Consider the following 20,164-nt stretch of genomic DNA (forward strand, 5'->3'; position numbering starts at 1 on the left):
AGGGATGGGGAAGAGCTTTATTATCAGTGGAAAGCTTTCAATTGTTTTATTTTTTTTTAATGACTGACATTCAGATATATTTAAAAATTAATAAATTGAAGAAATTAATTAAATATAAAAAATAATTAAAAGGTAAAGTGAAATAAAACTTGTGAAAACACTTACAAATTATTAAATATTTAAACAAAAGAAAACCAGTTCTACATTGCCTCCTTAATCTTTGCCCTACAAACCCCTTTGATAGCAGGAGTCAGACCTGGCACAGAATCCATGTGGCAATTCCCAGTGGGAACCCAGCAAGAGTGGGCCATGCTGACTGCCTCTACATGGAGCTCAGAGACTTCAGTTTCAAGGGCAGAACACCAACATTCCCAATCAGAATGCCAACATAAGTCAGCACATCCCAGCCTTATGTTTTAATTGAAAGACAGCACCTCCAACAGTGCAGTACCCCATCAGTATTGCACAGAAGAATCAATCTGAATTATCTCTGGAATGGGACTTGATCTTATGACTTTCAAACTCAGAGAAAGGAAGGAGTGCTACCATTATGCTGTCTGGGATACTTCTGAAGTTCATTTTTAATAAATTTGTTATGATCCAGTGTGCTTCAGCAATGTTTGAGTCACTACAATTAAAAATGCACTAACAATCCTTTGATACATTTGACCCTTTCATTATTGTCACATGTACCAAGGTACAGTGAAAAGCTATGGATGGCATGCAAAACAAAGCTTTTCACGGTACCTCAGTACACGTGACAATAATAAACCAATTTACCAATTTTATACATTAGAGCACCACTTCAAGTATATTTTTTCTTTAAAAATATATCTTTTTATCACCAGATGGCGCTTCAAGTCTAGAAATAGTGTTCCGTACCTTTTAAAGAGCTTTTAAATTATGTTAAATACATTTTAAAGTAAAAGGATATTCAGAAAATCTGCCCATTTCCAAGTCACTGTGAACTATAGAGTGTCTGGGGCAGGAAAATTCAGACAAAATGGAAGAGCACAAGGGCAGAGCATTGGGTTAAAGATTGGACAGGTTGTGACTGAAATAAAACTAAAATAGATGATGGATATTCAGAGGGAAAGGGCAGCAGATTGAGATTGATTCTAAATAGCTTGTATTCCAACAGGATAAAAAAATTAAATAAACTTAAAGGAACAGTAGAAGGCAAATCTAATTCATCCACAGAATCTCTGAAAGAATTGTATCCAAAATCAGCTGATGCTGAAGACTCATTCATCTACCCTTGGTATTGGTTTCAGTCAGACTAAAGGCACCATTTTGCCTCATTTTTCAGTAAGGGTTCAAGTAACAGCAGAACAGAAAATGTTTAGGTGATGGACAAGCAGAAATTTCTTCTTTTTGTGCTGTATGTATGTTTATACTAACTTCCAGACATTAAAAATACAAATTTTAAATCCTTGTTCTGATAATTCCACATTTACAATTAAAATTTCCTCGGTTTCAGAAAGATGCAAGAGAACCTCATTTGAACTCCATCAAGTTAATGTACACGGGAGAGGAAGACTTTTGTAACCCTGACTATTCCAGCCCCTGACCCATTTGACACTCCCACACATGCCCCAGTCTGAGAATACCATCAAAATATAGAAAAGATGTGAGCTCACAAAACTGGAAAGGCCAGTTCACTCAGAAATAGACAGGAGCAGTGTGTCATTGGACCTAATATGTTGGCGTTATAATTGGCCACACAGCATGCTTGTCCTTACAGAACTCACAATGTACTGAGCAAATTGGTCATCAGCTGTGAATCAATAGTAGCACTCTAAGTAGAAGATTCAAGACTCAAGCTCCAATCTGGGTAGTTGAACACAAAAATCTATGTTGACAATCCAGTGTGGTGCCTGAGTGTATCACTCTGTGTGAAGTACCATCTTTCAGGTAAGATGACAAACCAGGAGTTCTATCTGTCTGCTCAAGTGGATGTGGAAGATTTCAGGGTTCTAACAAGATGAAGGAGAACAGACAAGTTCTCTATTTCACTGAAGCCAAAATTTTATGCCTGAAATAACATTACAAGAATAGGTTATCTTGGTATATTTGCTGCTTGCATTCAAAAGTACCTGTGCATTTCCTGGTGCTACAGTGTGAAAATTGCAGAGTAAATGATTAGTTGTAAAGCACAGGCACTTTGAGGTCATGAAAGGTGCTACACGAATGTGTTTGTTTTACACGTGTTTACAATATGACATACTATACAATACAGTGGCACCGGGACAGCACAATGGTTCAGCAAGTAAAGCCACTGCCTCACAGCTCCAGAGATCCAGGTTCAATCCTAACCTCTGGTGCTGTTTGTGAACAGTTTGCATGTTCTCCTTATGGCCACATGGAATTTCCTCCAAGTGCTCTGGTTTCCTCTCACATCCCAAAAGTGTGCAGGTTGGTGGGCAAATTGGCCACTGTAAATGAGGGTTAGAGTCTGGGGGGGGGGGGGGGGGAGGGAATCGATGGGCATGTGGGGAGAATAGATCATTGGGGTAAATCATTGGGTAAGTGGAACTGTTTTGTGAGCTTGACTCAATAGGCTGAATGTCCTCCTTCTATATCACAAGGAAATGTGGAATATACAGTATATTAAAAGCAGCAACACTTAACTGCTGCTTCAGAGTTTTATTTTACCCAGCCAACAATGCAATCATGATCATAGTTAATGTCGAATGACTAACATGCTTGGTTCAATCAAGTTGTAGTTGTGTAACTGATTCATATACTGGGCCCATGGCTTCACTTCATAAGTACTTAATTGTCTGTAAAACCCAAAAGGACATCAAGATTGTGAAAGGCACAATATCAAGAAAAGTTCCTTCTCCATGCAATGTAAAGGATCTACCAAAAGTCTCTTCAATGAAGCATTGAGAGATTTCAAATGGGAATAGTAAACTCTACCTTTAAATTGTTTCAAAAATGCAACAGTTTGAACCTACCTGGGTCAGGAATTACTTCTGTCCCTGTGTACGAGGAAAAGACCTGCCCTACAACTTGATACTGCTGCTCCCTGTAGTTGTTCTGCAGGTAATCTATCAACATGACGTAACCAGCCTGTTGCATGGTCAGCACCTCACAGAACACCTCCAGCTGAACAAAGGGAAAAAAAATCTCCTTCAGTGCATGGACGGACAGAGCTATTAACATGAAAGATTTTTCACTGCTTGAAAATTGTTAAACATCAACCAATCCTCACCTGACATCTGCATACTTGCATTTCACAGCTAGGTTAATTGGACATGAACCAACTCAGGAACATTGGCAATTTCCCCTTCTCTTGTGTGGGGGCACTTGTTAATTAAAGTATTTTGTTAATGGGATTGTGCAACTTCTTTTAGTGGTTTGATTTTGGATGAATATGTTCATGTTTTATTAAGGTGCCAAAAGAGGAATTTGAAATAATATCATTAAGGATTTGTGTGATTAAATTTCCTTCTTTACATTGTACTACTGGATGAGATGTTATTGGTAATTTGGAAATACAAAGAATCATGCTGAGCTCTGAATATGATGAGAGCTTAATTCATTTGCAGAGCTCAGATATTACTATAAAACTGTAAGATTAAATTAGAGGGTCATATAAACAAGCCAAACCCAAAGATTAAACAGCAATCCCTTTGAGATAAAAATGTAATTTGCCTTTGTTGACCAATTTAATCCACATTATTAACATGTGCTGATAAGGCTGAACACCAGTATAACCATTACTCCAGGTTCTCAGAAATAATTGGACGTTTGTCACTGGCAAATTTTAACTGTGGTTGATGAATGATTTTTACTGCATTTGTTCAGGTCTCCAAGTGCTGATTTTCGTTTCCTGCTCCTATCTGGGAGCAATTAACCCAGTGCTCAACAGTTGCGGCCAACGCCTACAGCTTGGCATATAAATCTATTCTCACGCCTAATTAAAATAAAGAAAGTCCCGACAGTTATACATAGGAATGTAATATTGTTTGTAGCTGTGAAGGTAGGAAGATGTCTGAAAAGCTCCTAGACCTTAAATGCACAGGCATCACTGAAGAGACGCATATGGCGAAAGTCCTATTGGAGACCCAGAACTACATTGAGAGCTGAATTAGGCAGTACTGGAAAGCATGTGTTGGCATCTGCAATGCCCAATTAGCCTAAAACATGGCACAGGTTGCACAGAAAATTCAGGCTGCAACCTTATGAACATGATTTGGCTGTCAAGTCAGCAGTAACCGCATTGCTACTAGCTAAAGACCAACATTATGTGCAGCCAATATCTGCTGAAGCCATGCCTGCACTTCTTAAAGGGGAGTGCTTTGAAGCAGAAACTGATAGTAGATGGGATCGCACGAGCTTTGGGATCACCCTGGAAACCACAGATGTTTATGAGCAAGAGTGTGCACAATGAATTTCCCAGTGTGGTTCTAGGTGTCTCGGTCGACAAGTTGGAGAGAAGTCTTCTACTTGCAAGGAGCCAGGGAGCTCTTCAGGTAGAGAGGTCACAGTGTGAGGTAGTTACAAATGAGGTTAAAGCCAGAACTGAAGTCTCAAGGACATGAAAGCAATACTCCAAGTTCATACTTCACAGATGCTATCCCTCAAAATCTCCAACATTTACTTCACAGGCACTGCTCCACGAAATACAAAACTGCTGTTCAACTAACAGTGAGCATTATCATAACTATATTCAGATGACTCGCTGCACCTTCTCACACCAATCACTACACCAAACCTCATAAGCATGTCTCACAGGCTCTACAGCACCCAAACACATCTCTCTCTCACCTTCAGGAGAATCAGTGGCAGTGAATGGGCAGGGCCAATCCTAACTCACTCAGTTCACTGCCTGGAAGAAGAGGACACTAGTCACTTGTGGCAGTGGCCTCTCCAGAGTCTCTGGGCAGCGGAGGTGCAAGGTCAGCTGAAGGCGATGGAACGAATCATTCCCCACCCCATGTCCCTTACTCCTGACTTACACGTGGTGGTGGGTGTTGTAAGCAGGCTCCTCTCGCAGCAGAGCAGAGGGTCCATGGCCCAGTACTGCTCAAGGTCAACCTTTGCAGCCTTCCATCAGCCACAGTGCAGAATCATGTCATAGGGACAGAGTGACAGGCAACCAAGGAATGCAATAGGGTGATCCAGTGACGTTGGAATGCTTTGCTTTCGATGTTATAGGTATTGTTTCAACTGACGACTTGTTTTGATCTTATATTCATCAACTGTGGTTAAGTGAATGCTGGGATGATCAGCAAAGAGATAAGGTAATCTGGAGACTGTGGTGGCATGAGAATTTACTCTCTCATTCAGTCATTGGTGTTACTGGCAGGCCAGCTTCTCTTATTGACCATTCTTAATTGCACTTAGAGACATGTTCCATGTGGTCAATTTACTCCCACAGTGCTATTAGGTTGCCGTTTCTAGGATTCAACTAGACCAACTGGGAAAGTGGACCGAGGAATTTAACTTGGACAAGAGCAAAGTGATGCATTTTTGGAAGTAAAATGAGGGCAGGACATACACAGTAAATGACAGGGCTCTAGGGAGTGTTGTAGAAGAGAGATACCAAGGGCTACAAGTACATAGTTCCTTGAAAGTGGTGACACAGGTAGACGTGGTGAAGACAATGTATGGCATGCTTGCCTTCACTGGATGGGACACTGAGTACAGGAGTCACGATGTCAAGTTACAGCTGCACAAGACATTGGTGAGATGGCACTTGCATTATTGTGCCCAGTTCTGGTCACGATACTATAGGAAGGATGTGATTAAGCTAGAGAGGGTGCAGAAAATATTCACAAGGATGTTGCTGTGACTGGAGGGCTAGAGATATACAGAGTGTCTGGATAGGCTGGGACTGCTTGCCCTGGAGCAAAGGAAGCTGAGGGGTTTCCTTATGGTGGTTTATAAAATCACGAGGGGAATAGATAAGGTGGATTGTCAAGAGTCCTTTTCCCAGAATAGGGGAATCTCAAACTAGAGGGCGTAGGTTTGTAAGAAGGGAATGATTTAACGGGGGTCCAGAGAGGCAAGTTTTTCCACACAGAGGGCGGTGAGTACATGGAACGAGCTGCCAGAGGAAGTGGTAGAAGCAGATACAATTACAATGTTTGCAAGACATTTCAACAGGTACATGCATAGTAAAGGTTTAGAGGAATATGGGCCAAATGCAGGCAAATGGGACTAGCTCAGGAAGACACCTTATTAGGCACGGACGAATTGGGCTGGAGGGCCTGTTCCCATACTGTACAACTCCATGACCCAGTGCCAACACCAGAATGGAGATGTATTTCCAAATGAGGATGTGTGTGATTTAATAGAACAGGTGAAACTTGCAGGTTTTGGTGTCTCCATGCATCTCTTGCTCCTGCCATTGAGAAGAGCAGAGTCTGGAGATTTGTTAGAGGATATCAAATAAGCCTTGACAAGTTGTAGGAGTGCTCAACTCACAGTGGTGTCTCACAATGCCGCAGTGGAGAGTTGGCAATGAATGTCCAAGACCAGGATGGAATCAAATCAAGTGATATACCTGTCTGAAATGAAGTCAAGTTTGTTCAGTGCTGCAGGAGCTGCACTCATCCAGCAAGTGGAGACACTTCCATTATGTGCTCTTGATGCGATTTGTAGATGATGGGAAGGCCTTAGGGTGCTAGGAAGTGAGTCACTCACCACAGGATATCCAGTCTCTGCCTTCTCTTGTGGTATTCCCTTTTATACCACCAACACCACCACTTTGGATGGAAGCAGTTCAGGCTCAATTACAAATGAAACCACAAGCCACAAAGCTCTCATGTGAAACTCCAACAGCATCCAACAATGAATGTGCACAGCCAGCTCGGCCAAGTCAATGGGTAACAAACCTGCTACTCATTGAGGGTGAATTTGGGAACACTGGCATCAAGTTATAGTTGCACAAAGACCGACATCACAATTTGCCATGGACAAGTGATGCAGACACTGGATTGTACCAGATTGGTGAACTGTGCAAGCTGCATCAAAATATGCAGCTGTGAATCATACAACAAACTGGAAGCAAGTCAGCAACCACAATGTCAAAGCAGCTGGGGTCATGGGACCCAAGTTCATTGCCTTTGATTTTTGCAGGTAACCATCTGATGAAGAGTGATAAGGTCTTTGAATCCACATACGTGTGCCAGAATTTGTGTTATGTTTGTTATGTAGCATCAACAATAACCATAAATGGCTGTGGTATAATTCTAATGCATGCTCATTGGCCTGACACACTGATGCCATTTATCTCTCTACAGACACTGCCCAAACTGCTGAGTGTTTCCTGCAATTTCTGTTCTTGTTTCAGACTTCCAGCATCTGTAGTTTTTTTTGCTTCAATGTCTTATTGTTAATTTACTGAGAAGTAATCTGTTCCTGACTACTGGAACATACAGTGTTTATACCTTTTAACCATATTGGCAATAGATCTGCGATTTCTGGAACCATTCACTTTGTGCAGAGTGGAAATGCAAGTCCACACCTCTGACCTGCTTAATGAAATGACTGTGGTGGAACAAAGTCAATTGTGACGAGATCAGAATTTCGGATACTTGCTTCTAGCATCCACAATGGTTCCTGAAGAGGAAATATTTGTCCAACTTGCTAACTACTTCCATTTCTATTCAAGTTCACTGCAGGAATAAATGCAGAAATCTAACGGGAAGATTCAAATGAGGTCCAGTGTGAACTTATTTCAATAATTAAAGCCTTAAGAATGATTAAAACCATTTTAAATTCCTTACAAGATCATGGAATTAGCTTAAGAGATACTGTGAAGGTTGGGAATGTAGTTACTGTTGGTGACGTCTATTTGCCAGCTGAAGAATTTTATAACAGGTAAGTGTGGTGACAAATACATAAGGAATATAGAAGCTCGCTTTCTCTTTTTTGATTTCATAATGTACAATAGATTATTTGCAATCTCTGACTTGACATAGAACATATATCAGTAAAGCACAGTATGGCCCTTTGGCCCACAATGTTGTGCCGATCTATATAAACCCTATCCACATTCTATCTATCCCCCTCTCTACTTCATCTCCCAAAACCCTCTATTCTAGGAGTCTCTTAAATGACCCTAACATATCAGCCCCCACCACCTCCCCACCTCCCACCCTACCCCCCCCAACCAGTGCATTCCAGGCACCCACCACTCTGTGTAAGAAAACTTACCTCTGAAATCTCCCCTGAACTTTCCTCCATTCATCTTAAATGGGTGACCTCTAGTATTGGCCATTACTGCCCTGGGGAAAAGATGCTGACTGTCCACTCTGTCTATGCCTCTCATAATCTTATATACTGTAACCTCTATTGTCTCCTCTCATCCTCTGTCTCTCCAAGGAGAAAAGCCTGAACTTGCTCAGCCTCTAAGACACATTCTCCAATCCAGGCAGCATTCTTGTAAATCTCCTCTGCACTCCCTCCAAAGCTCCCACATCTTTCCTATAATGTGGCGACCAGAACTGAACACAATATTCCAGATGTGGTCTAACCATGGTCTTACAGAGCTGCAACATTACCTCTCTGCTCTTGAACTCAATCTGCCGGCTAATGAAAGCCAGCACACCATACGCCTTTTTAACCACCCTATCAACTTGCATGGCAACTTTGAGGTAACTTTGGTACTAGAACCCCAAGATCTTTCTGTTTCTCCACACTGCTAAGAATCCCGTCATTAACCATATACACTGCCTTCAAGTTAGATCTTCCAGTGTATCACTTCACATTTCTCTGGATTGAACTCCATTTGCCACTTCTCTGCCCAGCTCTGCATCCTGTCAATATCCCATTGCAACCTACGACAACCTTCTATGCTATCTACTACACCATCAACCTTTGTGTCACCTGCAAACTTACCAACCCACCCTTCCACCTCTTCATCCAAGTCATTTATAAAAATCACAAAGAGCAGGGATGCCAGAACACCACTAGTCACCGACCTCCAGGTCAAATACTCCCCTTCTACAACCACCCTCTTCCTTCTGTAGGCAAGCCAATTCCGAATCCACACAGCCAATTTTCCATGGATCCCATACCTCACGACCTTCTGGATGACCCTACCATGGGGAACCTTGTCAAATGCCTTGCTAAAATCCATATATACCACATACACCGCTCTACCTTCATCAAATGCTCCAAATGCTCATAAATGTTGTCCCTAAGAATTCTCTCCAATAGCTTGCCCACCACTAACTGGTCTATAATTCCCAGGATTATCCGTTTTACCTTTCTTGAACAATGGAACAACATTTGCCATCCTCCAATATCCAGTGGCCAGGGAGGACTCAAAGATCATTGTTAATGTTCCAGCAATCTCCTCCCTCACTTCCCATAGTACCCTGGGGTATATCCTGTCTGACCCTAATGCTTTTTAGTAGCTCCAACACTGCTTTTTTCTGAACCTCAACATGCTCCAACACATTTGCCTGTTCTACGCGAACCTCCCCTTCCTCTAAGTCCCTCTCCCTGGTGAACACTGAAGCAAAATATTCATTCGGGATCTCCCCTACCTCCTTTGCCTCCAGACACATTTTACCCCCCCCCCCCATCCCTTATCCCTGAGCGGTCCTACCCTCACCCTAGTCATCCCCTTGTTCCTCATGTGTAGAAAGCCTTAGGGTTTTCCTTAACCCTACCTGCCAAGGCCTTCTCATGCCCCCTTCGAGCTCTCCTATGTCCCTTCTTAAGCTCCTTCTTGGCTACCTTATAAGTCTCAAGAGCCCTGACTGATTTTTGCTTCCCAAACGTTAAATAATCTTCCTTTTTTCTCTTGAGTAAACATTCCACCTCTCTTGTTGACCATGGTTCCTTCACCCTACCAACCTTTCTTTGTCTCAGTGGGACAAACCTATCTAGAACCCCATGCAAGTGGTCCCTAAACATTTCTGTAGTGCATTTACCGGAGAACACCTGTTTCCAATTTATGCTAAGTTCCTGCCTAATACCATTGCAATTTGCCCTCTCCTAATTAAATACTTTCCCATAATGTCTGCTCCTATCTTTGTCCATGGCTGTGCTAAAGGTCAGGGAGTTGTGGTCACTATCCTGGAAATGCTTGCCCACTGAGGTCTGTCACTTGACCAGGTTCATTGCCTAATACCAGATCCAGCATGGCCTCTCCTCTAGTCAGCCTGTCTACATACTGTGTCAGGAATCCTTCCTGTACACACCAAACAAATTCTGCCCCATCTAAACCTTTTGCACTAAGGAGGTGCCAACCATATTAGGAAAGTTGAAGTCACCCATGACAACAACCCTGTTATATTTGCACCTTTCCAAAATCTGCCTACTTATCTGCTCCTCAGTGTCCCAGTGGCTATTTGGGGGCCTATAGAATACTCCCAATAGAGTGATTGATCCCTTCCTGTTCCTGACTTCCACTCATACTGACTCAATAGACGATCCCTCTATGATGTCCTTCCTTCCTACAGCTGTGATACTATTCATCTAGATTCCAGCATCTGCAGTCCTTTGTTTCTCTAGCTGTGCACTATGACTTCTGGCTGCTCCCCCTCCCCCTCAAGAATACTGTGCGCACTCGATCCGAGACGTCCCTGACCCTGGCACCTGTGAGGCAACATACCATCCGGGAGCCTCGTTCTTGTCCACAGAATCTCCTGTCTGTTCCCCTAACCAACGAATCCCCTATCATTACTGCACTCCTCTTCCCCTCACCTTCCTTTCTGAGCCACAGCGCCAGACTCTGTGTCTCCACCAGTGATTCATCCCCCCCAACAATATCCAAAAGAATATACCTGTTATCAAGGGAAATGGTCACCGGGGGATCCTGTACTGACTGCATATTTACTATGGGATGCATTGCTATGATATTTACAATACACAATTTGAAAGACAATTGAATTTTACCTGATTTTCTGAAATCGGCACTGTCTCTTTAAACACAATCCATTGCACTGTTTCTGAACAGGGAGGTATTGTAAGGGAACCATTGTAAGTATAATATTTGCCTGTTGACTTTGGAAGAAGATTCAAGAAGATGAATGGCTGCACTGTAGCCTGTTTTCCTGTAACAAGGAAAAACCTTGAATGACAATCCACGAAGAAGAAAATAGTCAAGAATGAATATTAACACTAACACAATATACAAGCAAAAGATTCTCAGTCACTGAAACATACTTGCCAAAAAGGGTTAATTTGGACATAAAAGTAAACTTGGAGCTGGTAACCTCTTCCTATTTTTATTTCAATTGACCTCAATGGGAATCGAAACATTCACTGATGTATGAAATGTGCTGTTAATTCTCTGACAACAATTATCTGCTATTAAACAAATTTAAAATTACGCCCACAGTTCTATCACTAGGTAAATTCAGTTTCTGAAATCACATTTGTTTCTTCCACAGTCTCACTCACTGGATTTAAGGTTACATCATGCAGAAACAAAGACAAACACTCAAGTTCCTAACATGTTGCAATGAAAGAATTTAAGTGACTGGATTAATGGCTGTCCCTTTAATTACAGAATGAAATAGTTCAGCCTCATCACATTTATCATTGTACGTCATGTCTTGAAGGACAAAGGCTTAGAAATTCTACGCAGTGCAAAATTTGTGCGCCATGTAAAAGATACATTCAATGAAATCAGGAAGTTACAAATGTCATAATGTTCTCGATTTTCCTTCATCTTCCATGCACATAACACGTTAACAGATGGAAGTGACTGGGTATGCGTGTAATGTTCAAAGCCTAACCAGGAGCCACTTCCATGATTTTTCAAGGGTGTGTGTGTGACCTGCGATGCTGCAGGCCCCTCATGTTGCAGAAGACCTTCACAAGACACGTAAGGCCTGCTTTGGCCTAGGTTAAAGGGATCCAGCCTGAGCTCAGCCTTTGGAGTCTGGCATGAGGACGTGACTTTAAGGAGGGTCACTTTAAATTAAAACACTAACCATCACAGCAGCACCACAATCAGTGCACCCCACCTGTGGTCCTTACTTGCAACCTGACCTCAACCTTGCCTCCCATTGCATCAGGTCACACTACAAATCTGACTCACCCAGCAATAAACTTCATTTCCTAACCAACTCCCAGCAGCTAAATACCAAATAACAGCCAGTCCTAACTCTCACTTCCTTACCTGACCCAGCCCTCCCCCTGTGAGACTCGCCCCCGCCACAGTAAACCAAATCACCACCGAACCACAAAGGCAGAGCGGAGCGGTCAGAGGAAAGAACGTTGGGCACAGTAAGTGTTCGAGACCTTGTCCTTTGCATGCAAGTGTGTGAGACCTTGCCCACCGCACATCATGCGTTGACCTCAATTGCATTAGAATTTTGTAGGGGCAAGCTCTCAAGATAAACTATCATCGACTCCAATGCACACCATCCATTCAACGTGCTTTCCTGGAGTGAAATAAATTCTGGCCTGTAGTCCTTTAACTTGTGGGAAAACGCTTGACAAATAAGGTGGAATTGAAAGGATGAAAACAGTTTTGAAGAGCACATGATTTGCTTTATATAATTTACAGTTTGAAATTGACACAGATTAAAGATCCCGAAGTGTTTGCATTTTTTCTGAATTGTGTAAGACTCATGCCTGTGAGGTGGCTCATTGCAATGGGTGGTGGGTCTGTCTCACATTGCAGCAGCAAAATACAGACTGACAAAACAATTCGTATTGCTGATGGTCATAAAAGTGAGAATATTGAGCCACAGGGTGCAGTGGAGTCCAAGAAACAGAAAGAAAAAAAAACTTTGGATCTCTGAAGAAAAACAGATTTGCTTCTTAAATCTTCATTAACTGGTCAACCCCTTGACATGGGATGGCTAAACTATGGCTGCATCTGCCTTCCAGTGCCTCTGGTTGGGTACGTGAAGTGCTGATAGGCAACAAGTCATACCTGTAATGGCATTTGTGCCTACCTACTATGTAGGAAAGAATTGCCATTTACCCCACCAAATTGGAGAGGGTCGGGACTGGGAGCCATTGTCAGGCACACGTATTGATTACCTGCTGGGGTATACATCCTAATGATTTTTAGATTCCAGACCAAAAGATGTTTTTAATGTTAATCCAAGTGTTAAGTTTTTATTCTAAGCAACTTTTAGTATTTTTTCATCACACATAGAAAAACATTTTAATACTATTTAATTATTTCTTGCACCAACAATAAAATAAACATTACTTCGCATAAGTGGGGTTTTCATAAGCCTTATTTACTTCTTACAGCCAGGTTACACTAACCTATTTCACTCTGTGATCATTTACTCCCAAAACTTACCGTATCTGCTTACCATATCCACTCCACGTATAATACTATCATAATCCATATTGTCCTCTGGGCCAATCTGTAAAATATGAGGAAGTTTTAATCATCTGCTCTATGCATCCTATTTTGTTAGTCAGGTGAAGTATAGATATAGAGGATGTTAAAGGGGCTCCATCTTTTTGGCATGTTGTTTGTCACTTTGATGTTATGTGTTTACAAGCATGTGTAATAGTGACAACTCACATTCAAAAATCATTTCACTTTAGTGAACTGTAAAAACACTGGGCACTGGTTCTGCTCCCCACAATAGTTTTCTTGCTAAGTTGTTTGCAATACCTGAGGACGAACCAGTCATTTTAATTTATAATGTAATGAATATTTTCGCCAAGTTGGAATCAACATTTAGTGAGAATTCACTCAACACTGTACATATCCAAATCTCTCCAAGCTCTTGTGTACAATGATGCATCATTTAAGTAATTGGGTAGAATTTACAATGTAACATTCTTTGTATGACCTTTATGCATTGGTAGACAGCAGGAGTTCAAAACATTTGCACAGTTTTCTACCAAATAATTTTAACACACGAGGTTGGATGAATTCAGCACTCAAATCTTTTTCCACTGCACAAAGACTCTCAGGGAGCATAAATTTGTACAGTGATACACAAATGTTTTATATTTATTCATTTATTCCATATTCCTGGAAACATTTTCCTTCAAGTTAGATCTAGAAAGATACTGAAGCTCAGCATTCACTTGGATGGAATTTGTTCTCAGGCCCCCAATAAGTTCTGAGTGGTTGTTACAGAACTAGCATCTGCCCAAACACCAGTATGCAATTCTGTCTGATTTATTTTCTTTTATTCCTTTTTCACGATCTGGGCATCACTGGCAAGGTCAACAATGACTGCTCATCTGAGAAGATAGTGAACTGAATGGCTTGCTAGGTCTTTTCAGACAGCATTTAAGTACAACCATGTGCTGGGTTGGAGTTGCATGTGGGGCATATGGTAAGAGTGGCAGGTTTCCTCTCCTGAGGGGCATTGGTAAACCAGATGCATTTTTACAACAATCCAATGCGTTTTGTGGTCATCATTACCAAAACTATTTGTTTTTTTTTCCAAAATCCTGACTATCAACCAAATTTAACTTTTCCAGCTGCACGGTGGATTTGAACTGAGATCTGTGGATTGTTAGTTCAGACCCCTGGATTACCGATCTGGTCACTTCACTGTTACACCACCATAGTAACCTTATGAAAAATTCTATGACCGTGCATGGAAAACAGTGTGCATGTCCTTTAAAGCTGGGAACAATGGAGGTGACATGAGCTTTTACTAAGGAGGGAAGCCTGATTTATTGCCCGGTACACCTTCTTCTAGCACAGCAGTGTCCTTCTCGTACGTAGCACAGGGCAACTACTCTGCATTGATATGATTTATGTTAATTGTCCTCAGAACAGATGGCATCAGGCGGCATATCTCAACAGGTGGCTGTCTGCTGACCTAAATTCTGTATAGCCAGCTCCATCATCTCACTCACAGATGGGTAACCCTCTGTTTATAAGTGCAAGTGATAGCCTATCAGTAAGTTGGCCCAATCTGCCTCTGATACAGCCCTGCCTCTTGGCATTTCCCCACTGATTCTTCCCACTTTTCCCATGAAAATATGGGAAGCCCCTTTGGAAAACCTATCCCAATTTCATGCATATATCAAAATAAGAATGGCAGAACAATTGGTGAGAAAGTTCCCAACCAAGCAAGTAAAATCAGAAAAGAAACAAGTAGCAAAAGCTTTGGAATAGCTTCAAAACACAACTAATAAGCCTACTCTTTATGCAATATTTAAATACACTTCTGTGAACAACAACTTTTACATTGTTGGTGCCTAATTGTAATTAAATGCACTACATATTGGTGGGTCTTTCTGAAGCTGGTGTCACCCCTTGACCAGATGGTCTAAATCTAGTGCAATGCATCTGATCAATAGGTCCAAATATGCACAACCAGTTAGGCATGTAGTCTAACAGCACAAAACCAGGCTCATTGGACTAACATGCCCATGCTACCCATTGAGTGCATCTATTTATGAATTCCATTTTTGAGCAGATGGCATGTAGTCTTCTATACTGTAAAATGCTTGTCCAGTCGTAAAAATCTCCTCCTTTGGAACAACACTGAGAAATGAAAATATATGCTCTGTCTTTGACAAAATAAATGAGCACACAGCCATTGATAACCATAGCATTCAGGTTTTACATTCTGGTTCTTCAAAGCAGCAATCACATTTCAACTTCTCTGGGGATGAAATAACTTCATATTCTGGCGCAGGAATTTTAAGTTGAGAATTAAGGTCCAATCCGCAAGGTTCAGGACAGAAGAGGATGACAATAAACAAATGATGGCTGGCCCATTCCAAGCTTGGCTTTTAGAAATTCGTGCATTGTAAACAGGGAGAGACCTCTGGGAAGCAGGAATTGAGTGGGTTAGACCCTGTTTCAGCTAAATGAGTCCAGCACTACCCAACATATGGAATTTCACAAGGTGCAATGGTAAACATTTTTACCTCCAAAACAGGGCAAGACATTGGTGTAAATGTAAACAATCTATGCTTATGAAAAAAACATCTTTTGGTCAAGATATATTTTATGAATTTCCAGAGAGTATGCAGTGCTGACTGCAGTAGACACATGCACATAATTTACACTCACACTTTTAATTCCCAATATTCAAGGGTCTGCACATTCATAAAGTTCATCCTGTGGTAATTTGCATTCTTATTCCTAATTAAAAAATTGATAACCACTTTTACAGATGTGGGGCTGATAGGAAGAAAACTGAAAATAAATTCTAAACTTACAGCACAGAGGACATGGTTTAAAGCATTTTGCTGAAAGCATCAATGGTTTTACTTATATAGTCCTTACATTAGAACAATTACCTCAAATAAAACAGACAGAGCTTTCAGACGGCCTTGTCCTTGCACTGCATCATCAAAACTTTCAAAAAGATCTGATTCAAAGCAGAAGATTTGCATCTGGAAACACATTTATAAGAAAGCATTATTTTAATCTTTCATGCAAAGAAAAACCATTATGTATCAAAATATCCATTTTATTTCACAATTTATGTGCACTTTTATGCAATATGAAATATCATTAAATATAAATATGATTCCTTACTATTGCAGTATCTTCAAGTAAACTTCACAAACAAGTCTATCACATATGCACGGGAAACAGAAGGATGGAATTGGATTTATGTTAATTAGCTAAAAGTTCTGAATATGAATTTATTGCAGGTCAGAACATGGATTGGAAGCTTCCTTTTCTGATTGCTATAAAAGTGCTACAGTGAAATGAATTTGGGCAATTTGAACCAAATTCCCAAGAAGCACCACTCTACTGCAAAAAAACAATTACATTTCAGCACCAAACTGGCTACATTATAGATAATGATTAGTAAATGAATATCAGAATAATGCATTAGGAGAATGGAGGTGAGTAAATATTCCCTAAAGATAGAAAAACAACTAAATCACAGAAAACATTATTTTTTGACAGTTAACTTTCAATAAGTATGCAAATAAAGTTTGGGCTGAATCTGAATAGTTAAAAGTTTTTATTACTGATTTTGGAAAAATGAACCATGCTCTAAACCACATCAATATGCACTTGCTTAAGAAAATAGCACCAACCTTGTTCTTTTCCCTAACCAAGCTCTTGGGATCATGAATGACTTAACACCTTCACACACTTCATTGTTTTCTGTTTAGCAGGTGTTTAGTCCAATGAAAGAAGAACTGAAAATGCTGGAAGTACTTAGCAGGTCACACAATGTCAGTGGAGAAAATAATTTAATGTTTCAAGCTGATAACCTTGACAGGTCATCCACAGATGCTGCCTGACCAGCTAAGTAATTTCAGTATTGTGTTTCAGGTTACTGGCATATGTTGATTTTTTGCTTTTCGCTCAACAAAGCTGGTCTGCTTTGCTGCATTTACTCCACAGAAAGAGAGAAGTCATCCGGCAGCACTTGAGTCTGATACAACCAACAGATACATTTGATTTCAGGGCTCTGACTAACTCTGGTTTACAGGGATCATTCATTCTATTTTTCAATTTAAATGCATACATTTTCATTTTAGAATCATAGGTACAGCATGGAAATAGGCCCTTTGGCCCATTGGGTGCACTGACCCTCAACTATTCCCTTTACACTAATCCTACATTAATCCCATTTCTTATTTTCCACACATTCTTACTACCTCCCTCCCCACCAAATTGTACTGCTCACCTACACTCCAGGGGAAATTTACAGCAGCCAATTAGCCTCCCAACCAGCATGTCTTTGGATGTGGGAGGAAACTGGAGGACTTGGAGAAAACTCCACCAGAGGTCAGGATTAAATCTAGGTCTCTGATGCAGTGAGACAACAGTTTTATTAGCTGTGCTGCCCATTAGCTCAGAGCAGTTTAAGGCATGGGTTCATGAGGACTCTCTTACCCACATAGGTAAATGAAAGCAATTTCTTCTGCAATGGAAAATATAATGTGCCGAGAATTAATGGGCCCGCTGGTAATCAGAGTCAGGTTGTAATGTCTATCTGAGGACTTGGCCTTTGAGACTGTGTAAAGGATTGGTTATGAAGGGAATTCAGAAAAGGTACGGTTGATGACGCATAGGAAGGCGAGATCACGACGTCACGAGGAAAAGAGAAAATCCTCAAAATAAACACATGGGTAAGAGTGTCTTCTGTTGGGACAGGAACATGAAGAGAAGTGTATTAAGGAAAATGGTAAAGAAGCATAGGAGGATGTTTCCATGTTGTAAGTCTCTATGATGGTAATAGACTTCAAGGAGATATAATTCGGTAGAATAGGTGGATAGATGGCAGATGAAATTTAATGCTGAGAAATGTGATGGGAAGAGAAAAGATAATATAAACCAGAGGTCACAACTGTAAATGGGGTGTAAGAGCAGAGATATTGAGGGGTATATGTGGATAGTTCATTGAAAGCAGCAGAGAGGTTGATAACAGTTATGAAAGCACACAGGATCCTAGGCTTCATAGAGGCAATGAGGACAATGTGAGTCTTTATCAAACCTCGCTTTGGTCCCTGTTGGAGTATTCTGTCCATTTCTGATTACCACACTTTATGAAAGATGTCAAAGCTTTAGAGTGAGTGCAGATTTACTGAAATAATTTCAGAGATGAAAGACTTAAGAATTGTGGATGGAATGGAAGAGATGCAGTTGTTCTTCTTGAAACAGAGAAGGTTGCAAAGGGATTTGATGGAGGTATTTAAAATTATGAGGTGTATAGATGGACTATAAGGAGCAAAACTTTTCACTTTGGTGGAAGGGTCAAGGACCAGGAGACTTAAAATGAAGGTGATAAAAAAAACAAAACTAACATGAGGAAATTTTTTTTAAAAAACACTGCTTATGGTTAGAGCCTGGAATGTGTAACAGAAAGGAAAGAATTTGGAACACTATAGGAGAGAGGATGTGAGAGTGGGTTTAGCTGCATTCTTCTTGCAAAGAGATAGTATGGACTCAACAGGTCAAATGGCCTCCCTCTGTGCTGCAAACATTCTGTGATTAGCACTGAATGAACCTTTGTTGTTGTTTACTGCTGCTTTCATTTGGCTGTTTTGTTTTAATTTTCCAATTGATTTAAGTGACTGGTTGTCCCTTCTAATTCTTCATGTGACAAGTGATAGGGCTCCATAGAAGACAAATACATGTCAAACCACAGCATCCTAGAATGAGTGGTTAACTGAGAGGGAGAAGAGATGAACAGAAAGACAGTATTCCGCAGAACAAATAGTGTGCTCGTTGTGACCATCAAGCATTTCAAATAATGCGTTATCTACTGTTATCAGATTTAGGGGGTTACGGAGCATGTGAGTGAATGGAGATATCTAAAAACAGGTCCACATCAGACCAATGACATAGTTGTCAAAAAGAACTTCAACAGCTAGGAGACAGATTTTACTTCAAGACTTGAGGCTTATTGAAAGATTACTCATGATGTCACTGGTTGGCTATACAAGAATATTAAAGTAAGGGAATTATATGTTTGGCTGGAGACCTGGTGTAAGAAACCTTAAGACTTCTAGGAGCAGTTCCTGAGCAGGTGTAGCCTCTACACGATGCCCAGGCAGAACTGGAATCAGTATGGTTACTGAGTTATTAATATTGGAGGGAAGAACAGACGAGACAAGGAGAATAAAAATAAAAGACACGTAGGTCACATACCACAGGGTGCATGCTACTTACTTTGTGCTACAGGTGCAGATTTGCTTTCAATTCTCTGTGCAAATCACACATTCTTTTTTTTAAACACATCACGCTGACTGTCAGATTGAATAGTCCAAAGTGTGGATCAGCAGCGAGAGAGTGGAGAGAGCCGGTAATTAACGAAGTGCGAGTGTTTTTTTTTCCTTAGCATTTGGGATAGCGGGGAGTGACTGCGCAGGCGCGTGACGTCACTCAGTAGCGCGCGCGGGCGATTTAAAAGGAAGACTGCCATATCCAGTGGGCAGCGTCGGAGCAGGCAGCGGAGTGAGAGGGAGCAGAGTGGTTGGGCTTTGGCTCAATGGGCTTCGGCGAGAACAGGTAAGAGGCGAGATTTATAGAGAGGGGGTAAGTTACTAGTTTATTTATTTTAGTAGCATTAGACATAGCAGTCTGCATCTGGGATTAGTTTTATGTTTGGAGTGCCAGATGTGGGGACCCTGGGAGACTACCAGCCTCCCCGATGACTACATCTGCGCAAAGTGCATTGAGATGCGACTCCTCAAGGAACGTGTTGAGAGTCTGGAGCAGCAGCTCAATGACCTTTGGCTGATTAGGGAGAGTGAGCAGGAAATAGACAGAAGTTATGAAGAGTTTGTAGAGAGTACCTCTGTGGCGGTCCCCCTCAAAAAT

At 41.1% G+C, this 20,164-nt stretch overlaps 1 protein-coding gene across 4 annotated transcripts in view; it reads right to left on the reverse strand.

The window, feature by feature from the left end:
- The window catches only part of ptprz1a (protein tyrosine phosphatase receptor type Z1a), a 206,266-nt gene that overhangs the window by 84,745 nt on the left and 101,357 nt on the right, over positions 1-20,164 (reverse strand). For all 4 annotated transcript variants that reach the window (XM_052030166.1, XM_052030164.1, XM_052030165.1 and 1 more), the window contains exons 5-8: positions 16,171-16,266; positions 13,241-13,307; positions 10,867-11,024; positions 2,961-3,111 (exon numbers count right to left, since the gene is read on the reverse strand). In XM_052030166.1, the coding sequence (XP_051886126.1) occupies positions 2,961-3,111; positions 10,867-11,024; positions 13,241-13,307; positions 16,171-16,266 (472 nt within the window). The remainder of the gene's footprint in view (positions 1-2,960; positions 3,112-10,866; positions 11,025-13,240; positions 13,308-16,170; positions 16,267-20,164) is intronic.

This window comes from Pristis pectinata, chromosome 15 (genome assembly GCF_009764475.1).
Source record: "Pristis pectinata isolate sPriPec2 chromosome 15, sPriPec2.1.pri, whole genome shotgun sequence".
In the NCBI taxonomy this organism is placed as follows: domain Eukaryota; kingdom Metazoa; phylum Chordata; class Chondrichthyes; order Rhinopristiformes; family Pristidae; genus Pristis; species Pristis pectinata.